This window comes from Castor canadensis, chromosome 12 (genome assembly GCF_047511655.1).
Source record: "Castor canadensis chromosome 12, mCasCan1.hap1v2, whole genome shotgun sequence".
NCBI classification, from domain to species: domain Eukaryota; kingdom Metazoa; phylum Chordata; class Mammalia; order Rodentia; family Castoridae; genus Castor; species Castor canadensis.
The window spans coordinates 40,516,372-40,531,789 of NC_133397.1; the positions used below are offsets into that span (position 1 = coordinate 40,516,372).

The window sequence follows — 15,418 nt, forward strand, 5'->3', positions numbered from 1 at the left end:
GTGTGCCCTGTGCAGGCTTAGCTGGGGGGTTGCAGTTTCTGCCCTTCGGACCTCATAGGCCAGCTGGGTAATCATGAGCTGATGTTTAGGGGTGGGGGGCAGGCAGAAGAGATGGAAAAGAATTGGGGTATGGATTAAAATGGAGAGGAGAGGTCATAGCAGGGGGGACCTTTATGCAGAGCAGACATTTTTGAGGAAAAGTGAGAAATAATGCATGTGTGGAACCTAAACCCCATCTTCTAATAAGAGGGCTGGAGCAAATTCCACCCTCTTCATTCTCTACCAAGTCATAGCCTAAAAACACAGAGGAAGGACACAGACCCAGGTCATAGTGCAGAGGGAAGAGAGGCTGAACCCCAATTGAGGGTGGACGCTGGGCCTCCCTGGGTAAGGCTTTAGTGCAGAGATCCCCTTCCCTGTAAGCCTGTGTGGCAACCTCAAGTAAGCCGTGCTTCTGCACAGGCAGTGATCATGTTCAGCATCTAACAGAACTGTTGATTCAGCAGCAAGGCGGTGAATGAAAGGGCCTTACTGATGACCACTCAATGAGAACAAAGTGGCAGCCTTGTTTGGGCCTTCGTGGCTCAGCCGCACTACACAGGCTACCCAGGTAGCTGGGATGCATCAGTATTGCTGGTGGTAAAAGTAGTGCCAATGGCAGGGCTAACACTCAACTCCAGTTCTTGGAGTGAGAAGGTGCGCTGATGATCTTGGTTAACCGTTTTGGCCTTCACTGCTGTGGTCTTGGCTTCTAGCCATTCTAAGGACCACATTCTATACCCCTCCTGCCTCAGAGGACTCAAATTTTCAGGTTGAAAGTCTAAAGCTGCTCTTGAATGGCATAGCAACTGTCCCTGAATGGTGATTAAATAGGGTTTCTTGACACTTTGATTCTATTATCTAAGGGGAGCTAGCTAGCTATCTTAGGAAATTCAAGGGAGGATCCTTTGATAAAGTATAACAGGACCTTCCTAGTGTAGCCAGGGTCAGGAAACCAAGTTTGCAGTTCCATTTAGGAGATGTTAATTGGACTCCTGTTGTGTGCTGGCAAGGTAGAAAGCAGAACTCTGCCCTTGAGGTGCCCTTGGGACCAATTCTTTGCTTAGCCTTACTGATTCAAAGCGTTTTTTTTGTGTATCTCTTATCCACTCCTATCCTGGGCTCCGTAAATGGGGCATAGGGTGCTACTTACCTGAGGATGTGGGAGGCAGAGCAAACCAAGTGAGGCTGGGAATCCCTGATGGTGCTTCAGAGGGTGGGCAAGAAGAGCAGGTGGGATGAGCACTGACTTTTTTTTTTTTTGTGGTACTGGGATGTGAGGGCCTAATGCTTGCTTGTTAGGCAGGCGCTGTACCACTTGAGCCATGCCCCCAGCCCTGAGCACTGACAAATGCAGAAGAGCACCTTATGCTTTACTGTGAAGATGGGGGGAAACAGGCACACAGAAAGCAAGTAGTCTGGGAATATGGGAGAGATTGCCACTCCTGAGGACATTCTGCCTTCTGTAGGCTGGGGAGGTGGGCAAGTAGGGGCTGCCCTGGTAGGGCTGAATACCCTGGAGTCCACTCTCAGAAGAAAGCCTCAGGGGACCTGCTGATGGCTGCTTTCTTTCCCTGCAGCTTGATGTTCACCAAGGTGAAGTTGGAGCAGATACTGAAAGGCCCAGAGGAAGCCCTTGTGACCTGCAGACAAATGCTGAGGCTGTGGCAGACCCTATACAGCTTCTCCCAGCTGGGGTAAGGACTCTCATTGTCCCTTGGGTTGTCAGAGGGTAGAGGACAGAGTTGGGAGACTGTGGTTGCTGTGGCAACAGTCAGCTGAGTGGCCACAATACCTGACAAGATGGGGTAGGGGGAGGGAGGGGGGGTGGAGCTGTTTGGATGAAAATGTAGAATTTAGTGCCCACAGGTTTGTTTTTTTTTTTTTTATCCATGGTCTAGTTTTAACCTCTTGATCGTTCTCCATGACATGCATAAAGACCCTGTTTAGGAGATTGAACTCTGATAAGAAAGTAGAGAAGCCATTATTGAGCACCTTGAGCCAGGTGCTAGGCTTATTGCTTTATCTGATACAGCTGCTACTTATATCTTATACGTTATCAGATTTTATTCTCAGCCCAGTAAGGAAACTGTGACTCAGAGCCCTTATTTAATTCGCCAGTCATTTACCTGGTGAGTGGTAGCGCTGGAATTTGAATTCCAGTCTCCTGAGTCCCAGATTATGGAGCCTGTCATTTCTTTCCTGGATCTACTTGTAGGCTAGAAGAGGAGGAAGAGGCAGGATTTTGAGGACCACTCACTTCTCCCTAGTCACCCATGATCTCCACTCATACTGTCTCCTGCTGTTGCCCTAGCATGGGCTCTGGGTTTTTCCTGGGCCAGAGCAGGATGCTCTTATCCTGGCTAAATCTGCAAAGTTTTTGCTCAAACCGGGACACCTGGGATCAGCATCTGCAGCTTAAAGGGACAGGGACCTCACGCAGGGTGGGTGCACTGCCTCTTCCTGGTCCTCTGGTCTCCACTCCTCCCCTGCTGTGGGATTACTGGCTGTGACATCCCCCTTAGACCTCAGAGAGCTCTAGCTCCAGAGGGTATTTGCATTTTCACAGGGACTCTGGGAGTCCAGAAGGCATCCAAACTCTCCAGAGGAACCGCTCTCTTAGTTAAACTTACAGAAGAGTCCCCAGAATAATGAGATGGAGTAAAAAACCTTGAGTGGGGTCAAGATTTTCCTGTGCAGGACTTGGAGCCAGGTAGTAGGTTCCAGAGCAGAGCAGAACCAATGGGTGAAAGCTGCCAACAGAAGTCTATGTACTGAGGGACTTTTTAGATAGGGGATGGTAAGCTCCCTGGCAGCTGAGTCATGGGAGCATGAGGACCAGTGAGGGGACTCATGTTCAGATGCCCCTCCCTTTCCAGTGGGCTGGCTATGGCAGCTGGAGCAGGTACACAGCTTGGCTCCCCTTCTACACAGGAGCTGCCTTGGAGCTGGCTGCTCCTTACTGGGTCCTTATCTGGATGGCAGGTTGCTTGCTCATCCAGGTAGCTAGTCTTGGCAAGGCCCCTCTGAGCTGCAGCCTTAGCTCATTTACAGCCTGGCCCATGACTCCCCTCAGAACAGCAGGCTGCAGACTCTAAGACTGTTGGGAACTCTCATGGAGGCTAGGGAAGTGGGATTTGCATTAAGGTCTCTTCAGTTCGCCACCCATAACCCTTATCTCTGACCTGAGAGCCCATTGGAGCCTCTGACAGCAGGAGGCTCCTGGACACCTGTCCTGGGAACCTCCCACTGCTCCCCCACCCAAGAAGGACAGAGCTTGAGCTTGACCAGGCTAATATCTAGCTCACAAGCCTGGATCCAGTTTCTTCTTGGACTTCTCAGGAGACAGGAAGGAGTCTTCTGAAACTTAAGCCACAGATCAGAAATCAGGGTTTGTAAGCCAGATGTAGAGGAGCACACTATAATCTCAGCATTCAGGAGACAAAGGCAGGAAGATCAGGAGTTCAGCGCCAGCCTGGGCTGAATAGCCAAACCCTGTCTTAAAAACCAATCAACCAAACACCCCCCCAAAAAAACAACAAAATCTAGTTTGGGGTAATGAAGATTAGAGACCAGAACCCACAGCCTGAGGGTCTGGCCTACCCCTCCCCACTCAGCCAGCCAGCTCCCCATCTTACTAAACGCCATGCCTCACCGCCTTCCTCTTCTCTGTCCAGCCCGCACTGCCCTGGTGTTCTCATTGTCCCCTAGGCCTTTTTCTTCATGGAGCCACCAACCACCCAGCTTCAGCTGTTTCTGCTCATACCTCTCCATTGGGGTCTTTGCTACTTACTCAACTAACTGTACTGTTTCCTCTCCCCATGTGGGTGTAAGGTTTTCAAGGTAGGGAGCAGGCCTAAAATCAAGTAGCAAGTAGTCTACCAAGATGTGCTGTCTCTGGTACCATACAAGAGGCCCCTGCATACAGTGAGAGAGAAAGTAAAACAGGAAGCTTTTTCCTATAGATCAGGAACCTGACCGGGAAGCTAGCACTGTGCTAGATACTGGCCCAGGTTCATTTTCAAGAGAGAAAGGTCAAGCAACCAGAGAGCCTCTTGTCTCTGGCTCATTGAAAACTCACTCACATGCCTCCCAGAATTGGGAAGAGGTGGGAGAAGAAGAGAACCTGCCCTGAGCTGCTGTTTTAGTGGATGATTTTCTCTGAGGTCCACTAAGATGGCTGGGTGTTCACAGGCCAAGTCAGGACCAGTGTGAGCCTGAGTTAGGATGGCAAGGATACCCTGCATCCTGGCATTCATTGTCTTGGTGCCCCTCAGAAAAGAAGATGCCTTCTGCCTCTGTCTACCCTTGCTATCATGACACTCCTCTGAGTTTCCCCAGCCCTTGAGTTCAAGGGTGAAGACTTGGCTGGTTGAGGCTACATACGCTTAGGAAGGTCTCCACAGCTGTACAGTTCCTTCCTGGCTTTGCCCATCTCCCATTTTGAGAAAAGAGGAAGCCCCCAGCAGCCTGGGAACTACGAGGACCTAAGGAATTGGGTCAGGGATAAGATAGGATCCCTGTACTTATATGTCTGCCACTCACTTCCTCCCCCCACACCACACACACACACGTGCTCCTTACAGGCCACTCTGCCATCCAAGGTAGCAACTGGGCCCTCCTTCCCTGAGAGCAGGCTGGAGCAATTCTGGGGCCCTGTAAAGATCAGGCTTGCCTAGGAAGCCAGTCCACAGTCCCTGCTCTTGCCTGGTGCTCTCTGCTAAACATTGTAAAGGTGATCTCTGGGGGACCCTCTGACCTCACCTGCCTCAGAGGAGGTTGCAGATAGTATGGGAGGGTTTCCAGTCCTCAGCCTGGGTGGTGCCAAACTCATGCTCATCTGTCTGCCCCTCTGTTTGTCATGGTCCTTCCCTGTTGTCCTTACTTGGCTGTTTCTTGGGTCTGAACTCTAAGCCCCAGTGATGACCCTTCATTCTCCCTGCTGGCCCCAGGGGATCTAGCTCTTTGCCTCACCATGCCTGCCCTCTCTTATCTTCCAGAAGTCTAGAAAAGGATGGCAGCTTTGGTGATAGCCTTATGGTGAAGAAACAGAGTGGCATGCACCTGACTTTGCCTGATGCCCACGATGCAGACTCTGGTAAGAACAAGCCCCAAGACAGGCGTCTGCATGTGCCTACAATTTGATGTCCCAGCATGAGAGTATAGACACAGGGCAGTATCTGCCTTTCCTGGCCAAACCCATCACTGCTCCTTGACACTCCTGCCCAAGGGCCTTGGTACTAAGGAACTTTTCCCTCAGACATCTTTCAGGGGCTGATCTTGGCTCTGGGTTGGGTTGACCACTGGCCCAGGGATGGGTAGTGGGGCAGCTGGAGTGGGTAAGGGAAAAGGGCCTTACCTCTTGGGTTTGGTGAAGAAAGAGGAGATTGCGGTGATAAGATGGCCTGAAGCAGAGACTGTTTCCCCTTAGGCCAAAGCCAGAGGCCTGGTTCTACCTAGTGCCCTGTAGAGGAGTCGAATAGAAAGGAATGGGCCTCTTTAATTCTAAGCTCAAGGATGAGTCCTTCTTGGAAAATCTCATCCTGAAACCCAGGGATTGTGAAATTCAAATGAGTCCAGGAACTGCAAAGGCACATTTTTAAGCTGAGGACCTGATTAAAGCAGAACACCTTTGTCAAAAATGCAAGAATTAGCCATGGGAGTGAATGTGTGAGTGGAGTTGTATTTAGTACACTTTTTCATTTCGGTGCACATGAGCCAAGTTGCACTTTTAATTGTCAAGTCCTGGAGTGGATTTCAGCAGCCAAACCCAGCACCTGACTCTAGAGGTATATCACAGAATGCTTGGCTGCATGTGGAGCGGTTGTCCCCAAGGAGGTAATTCCTTTGCAGTTAAGGAGAAAAGAATCACATGCAGAGTTATTGGGACTCCACATACATATTCATAAACTGAAGTCATCTGTGGTTTGTCTGACGTCTCCTGAGTTTATTGGAGCTTTTATTGCCTCTGAGAGAGAGAGAGTACTCGCATTTCACCTGCACGGGAATTATAAATGTCAACAGCTTGTATTTCCTGAGCAGGGGCCCACACCACCCAGAATTGCCACAGGACAGGTTCTCTGAGGGCACAGATCGGAATTGAGCCCAAAGATCTCTCACTTCCCTGCCTCAAACGTGATCTTTACATATATGAAACCATACTGTGCACTTGTGAAAAGAGAAAGTCACAATAGCCAAAAGAAAAATCATCCCTGATTTCACCACCCAGACATTAGTAAATGGCCCTTCAGACTTTTTTCCATGCATTTATAAAAATGTGATCATATTTTTTGGTACTTGCTGTTTTGTTGCGAACTGTACTGTGTGAATGCCTTTCCACTTCAGTATTCACACATGTACATTGTTACTGCAGTGACTGCAGAGACGCCCGTGATTATGCCCTCACTTATTTTTAATCAGCCTCTATTGTTGAACATTCAGATAATTTCTGTTGTTTTTAGTGCTGCAGGAAGGAGTCAAATAAGTATCTTTGCTGACATTCATGATTGCTTTCCTTAGGGATAGATTCTTCATGAGATTTCTGTCTGATTACCCCTTTAAAAGCCCCTCTTCCCAGCTGTGGGGGAGAGTAGGTGATGGGTCCTCCCTACTAGGTTGTGAGCTGCTTTCTGACTGCTAGGCCTGCTGTCCTGACCTGGGTTACCCTGTCTGTCCGTGCGGAGTTGGGCACTGAATGCTGCAGGGCCTACAGCACATGGCATTCTGACTCTGCCACTCAGCCCCATGCCCTCTTGCTCTGCAGGCTCTCGGCAGGCATCATCCATTGCAGCTTCACGGCTAGAAGAGGCCATGTCAGAACTGACCATTCCCACCTCTGTCCTGAAACAGGGCCCCGTGCAACTGTGGACCACACTGGAACAGATCTGGCTCCAGGCTGGTGAGTGTCCTTGGCTCCAGATGGGAAACAGAGTCCTAGTGACACCCACCTGCCTGGCTGAAGCCACTCTGCTGTGACCAGGAGGTGGGATTGTGGGGGCTCCTGACCAGGCTCACATGGGCTTGTACTCTGTTTTCAGGAACTTGGAGTTTTAGTTCCAGGTGTTTCCCAACTCACTCTCCTCTTTGAGCTCCTTCATCCCAGTGGGGGAGGGAGGGGTTCACTTGAGAGGCCAGGCGCAGGGGCCTTGCCTTCTGGGAAGTCGTTCTGTGTGAGAATGGGAGCAGCACCAGGCCCATCGATGCTGCAGGATCCTTGGACTGGAAAGGCACTTTCCAGAAGAGCGAGACCCTCTACCCTTTCTCTTACTATAGCCCCTACTGTAGTGGGATCTCTGTTTGCCTTAATCTGTCTGACTGTGGGTTTTCTTCTTTGCTCAGCTAGGAGAGTGCCTGCCTCCCTTCCTGGGAGAGGTTCTTGGCAGCAATACAAATGTGACAGGATTTGAGGTCAGGAGAGGCCACACAGATGGATAGGCCAGAGGGCTAGTGACATGGAGACTGTCATCCAGGTGGTATCCCTTTCTATCATTTGCTGGCACCATTGCCACTGTGTAGTCCATGTAGGTGAGTGAGTGCTTAGGGGGTGGGTGGCAGGCTTCCTGGAGCCCCAACTTCAGAATCATGCAGTCTAGGTTCCAATGCCAACTCAAGATTGGCCAGTGCTGATCTGAAATGAACTCACATATGAAGCAGTTACGTGTGGCACATAGCAGGTGCTTGGCAAATGGTGCTTGGCAAATGGTGCTTGGCTTCTGTGACACCCATTGAGGTCATGGTGGAGTTGGTGGCTGTGTGGCACCATGGACTAAATGTCTAAGTGCTTGCTTGGCTTAGTAATAGCAAGGAGTAACTCACTGGATGTGTTTGACAGCTTGACCTGGTGGTAGTGTAAGAGGTGGATTAGAGTAAAAAGAGAGAATCAAAGTCAATGATGACATGTCTGAGTAAAATATAAGATGGCAGCAGTAAAGAATAAAGAGGAAGACAAGAGACCAACAGATACCCTAAAACCTGAGCCAGTCCAGTCAGTCCAGAGCTGTCCAAGGGACACCCCAAAGGTGTTCTGCTCACCCTCTTATCTTTTTCTTCTCCACCACAGGGGTGGGCTGCAGTTCCCCAATGGAAAGTAGATGATGATCAGTTACCAGAACACTTGGAGTTGGCAAGTCAGCCAAATGTGCTCTTTAGCTGAGAAGCTTAGGTTTCCTGGTGTATGTTTTCCACATATGGACACATTAGTATGCAGCACACCCCCAGTCTCCCCATCATAGGCTCAGAAGGTGGGGGAAAATTAGACCAGAATTCACAAGGCTAGACTTGGAGCATTGTAATAATGCAAATATTGCCCCACTTAGCATCTTAGGGTCTCTTAGGAGGCTAGGGATGTTGTGGGATGGGGGCATGGGAAGGTCTCCATGGTTAGTTTGTTGAGTCTTAAGTAGAAAGAGGAATGTTGAAGAATTCAGAGGAATAATAAACAAGGCCTCCTCCTAGGCAAAGATTCTGCTGCCTTTGGACTGAAGGTGTGACTCATGGTAGAGTGCCTACTTTGTAAGCATAGAGGCCCCAAGTTCAAACCTCAATCCCACTGTGGGAAAAATAAAAATAAAGATTCTCCTGCTCTCTTCTAAGACTTAGAGCCATACCAGACTCCCAGGAGTAGAATAGAGCACCTGCCTGTAGCTGTGCCTGGGGTAGAAAGCTCTACCCATGCTGGATGCCTCGCCAGCTCCAAGGAGTGCATAGTTACAGCAGTGACTCAACTCCTCTGGCTGCTCTGCAGCTCCCAAGGGTTTTGTGGTAACACTTTGCCTTGTTTTTGCACTTGAACCATTTTTGCACATCACAAGCCTGCTTGCATTTCTCAGATATATTGCTTTATGCTGGTGTGCTGGCATGTGCTATTAACTCCTAAGAAGGTGAAAAGCTTTCTCAAAGTCTAGAATTAAAGTTGGCCATTGTCCTTATAAACACATGCCCTTCAGAAAGTCGCACAGTAGCATTCATCTCTGGACACTGTCTGAGATGTCACTCCACAAAGAGAACTCTGAGAACAGTCTCTGAATGCTGCCCCAGGTAAGGGCTAAGCAGTGAAGTATTAAGAGATAGGTCTGGAGGCAGGTGACAGATCCAATGTCACAGTGGCTTACTCAACTGGAATGCATATTTCTTTAATAATTCAGAGATGACGGGCTTGGGATGATAGCTTTGCTCTCCTTAGGATATTGCCCTCCTTCTTGTGGTCCAGGATGGCTTTCTGCCACATTTATATCCCAAGGCAGAAGATAAACATGGATGAGAGGAGAAAGGTGCCCCTCCCCATAAGAACATACTATTGACCAGAACTCCATTATTTGACTACCCCTAACTGAAAAGGACTCTGTCAGATGTCCTTGTTCTGGGTATCCATTTGCCCCATTAAAAAGCAAGGGACCTGTTCTTAGGAGAAGCAGGGAACAGACCAGGACATGGTCAGTTCACAGTGTCATGGCCAGGAAGGGAATGGAAGAATGTTCAGATCTTTTGTTCTGAGCATGCAAGGACTCAGGAGCATTTTGCCCCTCATGGGCTCTTCCCATGCCCCGTGGCTGCCACTATCACCATTGTCTACTGAGCACTGTTGGATGAAAGGCTGCCAGGACCAGGTCATTCAGGTCATGACTTCTTCCTATACTGCCCCACCTGACTAGCTAAGCACATGGTTAGCCGCCCCACTAATGTGCAAGAAAGAAAAACAGTTCCTTTATCATTTGGGAATAAGCTAACCCCTGGGGTTTGGTTCAAGTTAAGTTATAACCCAATCTATTTGGGCAGCAAGCTCTATTGTGAATCCACTCTCTGATTGGGAAATGTCACATTCTTCCTCCCCACCTTCCCCTCCTCAAGTTTGCCCTCAGGGAGGGTATCCACTTGCGAGGCCAAGTGCAGGGGTTTTGTGGCACAGATCCCTACGGGTATTCCAGTATCCTCAGTGTCCAGAGGTGCTTTCCAGAAGAGCAAGACTCTCCACCCACTTTCTCATTACTGCTGCTGTATCCTGGTGCTGACAGAGAAAGGGAGAAGGATGCGAGAGAATTCCTCTTCTCTGGAGGTCCAGGGGCTCCTGGGCAGCTCTGGGCTCTCTCTGAGTTTGTAGAAACTCTCTGAGTTTGTAGAAAGTTGGCCTCATCTCAGCTCCCCAACGCCAGCTTCACAGTGCCTGAGCACTGGAATCCTAACTCTTTATAAGCACCAGCCAACTGTGGGCTGTGCAGACAGGAGTACTGTGTGTCTGAGGTTGATGTTTGTTATAAAATTACACTCAAGAGATAAGTTCTCACCTTGGTCCACACCCTCCCCTCTTTTCCAGATCCCTACCCTGCTTGCTCCCACCTGTCCCCATCTGCCTTCAGTGTCTTGGAGGACCTGTTACCTTGCTCCTCCCACTTTTCAGACTCCCCACTCAGCAGGAGGCCACTCTTAGGACTGCGAGTGGGCCCCAAGCAAAGGTCACCCCTGACTTCCTTGTGCTCTCTGGGCCCCAGGACTAGACGGGCAAATGTGCTACCTTTGGATTCTCTGTGTGACTCTTGGTCTTTCTCCATCCTAAGCTGCTGGCTTTTTCTTCTCATTCTTCCCTGTCCACTGGATATCCTACCTTTCCTTTTCCTTTATTTTGGGTGGCCTTATGTCCTGAGGTTCTGCTCAGGGTGCTTATTTCTTGATTTTCTTTGGGAATCACCAAAACTGCCCCCACTGGGGATCAAAGCTATCAAGGTAGATTAGGCTCTTGACCTAATCTATTTTCCTTCCTGCCCTGCCTAGGGGGTTCTCTGAACTCTTGAGTCTGCAAGGCTCCCTTTCCTTTGTGGGGTCCTGGGACAACTGTGGGAAGCACACCACACCTGTGCTTAAAAGACCTTCAGGGTGGCCCTGCATTCTTGGAGGAGGGGCCCTGCTTCTCAACACAGTGCCAGCCTGAGGGAAGGGCGCTCCCCACACAGGGATATGGGAATAGGCCATGGAAAACAGGCCCAGTCCCCTGCCTGGGGCAAAGAGCCTAGGCTTTGGCAGCAATGGCAGGAAGACTGGATCCAGTCCCTGGTGCCAGGTTAGACCAGGATGCTTCAGAGAAAAATAATAAAAGGGACTCTTGCAAAGCTCCAGGGAACAGATGTTTTCCATTTGTAGCCTGCAGAGAGAAAGCACAGAGGGGAGAGGAGGTGGGGAAAGCAGTAGTGAAGAGAAGAAAAACAGAGACAGGCAAGAGAGGGAGGTAAGAGGTAGGCAGGGAGGAGGATGAGACGAGGGAAAGGAAGGGGGGAAGGAAAGAGTAAAGAAACTTAGAGGGACCCAAGAGGGGCCCTTTGTCACTTGGGAAGTAGCAAGGCCCTGGGGTGATAACCTAGACAAGGCAAACTAAGGAATAGCTGGTAGTAGTGAGTGTTTATCCAACCTTGGCCAGGGGAGACCATAGGTATAGGCACTGCTGAGCCCAGAAGAGACAGGATCCAGGCTGTGGTGGGCGCCATGCCATGGGGCTCCTACTGTAGCTGCAGCTGACTGGTTGACTGGAAGAACCATGTTTGGTAAAATAGCAAGCAGAAGCTGGTGGTATCTACACAGGAACACTTAGGCTAGGAAGAGAGATACACTGCAGCCCCCAGACCTGTGCACTTGCTTGCAGAGCAGAGGCCTCACCCTGGAAGCTGAACCTGCGAGGGCTATCTTCAGTGTGGTCAGAGCCCTCAGGAAACCTTGCTTCTCTGGCTCTGTTCTGTGTCATCTGCTTTCCTGCCTAAGTGGTGACGAAGCCCTTCCAAGTGGAGCATCCTACCTCAGGGAATGTTCCCTTGCATGTGGCCTCTCCATGAACCCAGGGCTCAGAAGGCTCCAGCGCTCCAACTCTCTCTAATTGAAAAATGTTGATATGAATGCATTATGAGGAATCCTCAAGGCAGGGACCAGGAACAGCCTCCTGAGGGCTTGGGGGACAGGGCAGCAAGTTGTAAACAGCTTAATGAGCCGTGCCGGGCCCAAGTGGGCCCAGCCTGGGATAGGACTGCTAGGCACAGTGTAGGCATGGAGAGCCTGACCCTTGTGCCCTTTGCCTGCTGAGCTCCTATGGAGGATGTAGTCACAGCCTGATGTAGGAGCACACCCCCAGCACTCACAACACACACTTCCTTCTGCACCTTCCCTCTTTTCCTATGACCTGGGGAGCCTCCAGTTTGTCCTGGATTCCCTTCTTTCTGCCAGCTTAAATGTGGCCTCCCCCAGGAAGACCTCCCTAATCATACCAGCAGCACTGACCTGACAATTCCTGAGTACCTGTAACACCCAGAAATGGCACCAGTCACGTCGGTGTCCTGGGTTTCTCGTGAAGTTTAATGGCTCAACTGCCCCACCCCCACTCCTGTTTTTCCTCATAGGAGTCAGTGTTTATTAGTTGTACATTGGGCACTCAGTTATGAAGGCAGCTTGTTCAGAGCCCCCAAAGCAGCTCAACAGAAGAACAGGGAAAAAAGCTGAGACTGAGATAGCCAAATCCCTGACCACTGGCCAATTGTGCCCTGGTGTCACCCTGTGCTGTCTGCCTTGGGGACCTGTGTGTCAGCCTGAGTCTAGCACAAGACCCTGCATCTGTGTGTGTGTGTGTGTGTGTGACCATATGGGAACATCCATGTTTAATTCCACGATTCTCCCAAGCTCTCATTATCATTAGAGAAAGTGACCCTTGCTCCAAAAGCCCTCTGTGATATTTTCAGATGTGGCACAGTCCTTGGTTTGCACAATAAACCTTTCCTGTGAAAGACCCCCAGTGCCATGTACTGCAGTTAAGACCTTAGAGAAGAGAAAAAAATAGCTTCAGTTAGGCTTCCTTCCTGCTGCTTACAAGGGCAAGCAGAGGGGATGACTGGACTAGTTTGTTCACCTCTTTCTAGAAGTTTCCACTGGAAGTGTCTGTTATCTACCCTACCCCAGACATGATCTGAAATGGCATAACCTCAGCTCTCAGCCTTTGCTAGGAAAAGCTCTTGGCAGAGCCACAAGCCAGACTCTGCTGGCCTCCCGCGCTCCCCATCTGTGTTGCCATCCTTCTGTGACTTCCGCATGGGCACCAGCTCCAGGAGGGGGCAGTCAAGCCTGGGGGCAGCTTTGCAAGGAAAGCAGAGTGGGCTGTAAGGCCGACAAGCAGTGTTTCTAAAAGTGCCTGCTGTGGGCGTGTGCCTGTGCATTGTGGGGCTGAAATGTGCAATTTTTTGGGCTTGCCTGGGATGGAAGAAACTGCCCCTTTCCCCACTGATCCAGTCCTACCTGCCAGCCAAAAGATGTGTGTGTTGGCTTTGGAGAGAGGCTGAGAGGCTCCTGGAGAGGCTATCTCTGTTGTTGCCCTTTCTCAGCCTGATTGTTTAAAGTAGGAATCCTGATTACATCTGCCTGCCTCCAAGACTAGTTGTGAGGATTAATGAGAGAAAACGTTTTGCAGTTGGCCCACAGTCAACACTCCATAAATGCAGGTGGTAGCTTTTATCTTTGTTACTATTTGGTTTGAGCTCTGTGCTATCCCTCAGTAGGTACCCCCTGAGCCTTTTGTCCCTCCTTCTCCTGTCCCTGTCCTTGGCAGGACTGCTTGGTTCCCTCTCATGCTCCAGGCACACTCCCACCTTGTCCTGAGCACATAGGGCAGAACAAGCCCCTCAACCAGCCTCCTACCTCAAGGCTGAGAGGAAGAACCTTCCAGCCTTCTTCCACCCCATCTGCCCAGATAGTAATGAACAAGTGAGGTGAAGGGGCACTGAAACACAAGTCACAGACAGCTGAGCAAGTTACTCAGCCCCACTAATAATGTCCCCACTGCCAGGCTCTGGAGTCAGACAGCCCTACACAAATCCTGGCTCATCGCTTACTCTCCCTGTGGCCAGGTGTCTTAACCTCTCCGTGCCCAGGCTCCTCATCTGTGAACTGGGGTAATGAAAGTACTTGCTCTTGGTCAGTAATTGCAAGCATGACTGAGGCTGTCTGTGGAGCACCCAGCTCAGTGCCTGACATATAGGAGGTGCTTAGAACCCATTCACTAGCATTACCCCTGCATTGCACAGCAAGTTTGTCCTGGGCTGGGACTTGGTGGGATAGTGTCTGATTCCTCAGCTCTAGGGACTACAGGCTGGGGCCTCTGCCTCCTGACTTCACACCACTCACACTTCCCTCGGCCCCTTTGTTTCACAGCTGAGCTGTTCATGGAGCAGAGACACCTCAAGGAAGCAGGTTTCTGCATCCAGGAGGCAGCAGGCCTCTTTCCCACCTCTCACTCAGTGCTCTACATGCGGGGCCAGCTGGCTGAAGTAAAGGGCAACTTGGAAGAGGCCAAGCAGCTGTACAAGGAGGCACTCACAGTGAACCCAGATGGTGTGCGCATCATGCACAGTCTGGTGAGTCAGCCCTTCCCCTCCCGCCACCTCCCTCCTGAACCCTGGGGGCCCCGTTCATCCTTTGTGGTGCCCCCTACCACATGCAGGAGCCTTGCTGCTGCTGTTTCCTAGCGTCTGGGGGAGGTGGCTTCCTCCCTTCTCTGTTGAGAGAGGCAGCAGTCTGTCTTAGGTGCCGGTTGTTCCCTCCCATTAGGACCTGCATTGATGAAAAAATCTAGAAGGGTTGGTTGGTATTTCTTCTGACTTCCTTTTTGCCATAAGTTTCTATAAGATGATCTAGCTCCAAAGAGATTTCACTGTTCCTCATTGGCCCTTTGTCCTGGAAGCTAATCCAAACTCTAGGCAGGTCCCAAGATGCCTTCCCTTCTGTGGGTTCCCAAGCCCTCCCCAGTCATTGGGCTCCTCCTCCACTTCAGAGGAGCTCTGTCTCCTTGGTGAGACTCAAGGGATGCTCTCGGGTGGACCACATCAGACCTGAAACAAGCACACTTGGTGCTAAAAGGGTCCAGGATCCCCCATTCCTAGGGCATGAGCTCAGGACTTGGGTTCTTAGGACACAGTGACCTCCCTGGGAGACGGTTTGAAAGCTGGGAATTAGGACACAGGCGTTCTTGTCCCAGCCTTGCCACTTTCTACCTGGTGACCACAGGCAAGTCATCCACTTTCTCCAAACCTCAATTTTACTATGGATCCAGTAGGGATTTTGTAGTCCAAGAAACCTACTTGGAGAGGAACTGGACAAAATTGTCTTTATAAAAGGTCCTTTCCAACCCCAAGAGTCCTTGAAAAGTGGAATTAAAAAAGAGATTCCCAGCTCATCTCTTATTCTTGCTGCCTGGTGTCTGGCTTAGGCCAGTGCAAATGTTGAGCATGTTGCTCTAACAGGCACTATAGTAGATCAGGGATTGAACTCAGGGCCTCCAGTTTACGAGGAAGGTTCTCTCCCTCTTGAGCTATGCCCCCAGTCCAACGTAACCATTTTCCCTGGCCTCCTTTAGCTACTTTGA

The 15,418-nt window shown here is 50.3% G+C and overlaps 1 protein-coding gene across 2 annotated transcripts in view; it reads left to right on the top strand.

Annotated features, from left to right (window-relative positions):
* Nucleotides 1–15,418, top strand: part of Ttc7a (tetratricopeptide repeat domain 7A) — a 117,489-nt gene that overhangs the window by 89,477 nt on the left and 12,594 nt on the right. For both annotated transcript variants that reach the window (XM_020179287.2, XM_074049632.1), the window contains 4 exons: nt 1,620–1,736; nt 5,040–5,137; nt 6,803–6,937; nt 14,209–14,411. In XM_020179287.2, coding sequence (XP_020034876.2) covers nt 1,620–1,736; nt 5,040–5,137; nt 6,803–6,937; nt 14,209–14,411 — 553 coding nt within the window. The remainder of the gene's footprint in view (nt 1–1,619; nt 1,737–5,039; nt 5,138–6,802; nt 6,938–14,208; nt 14,412–15,418) is intronic.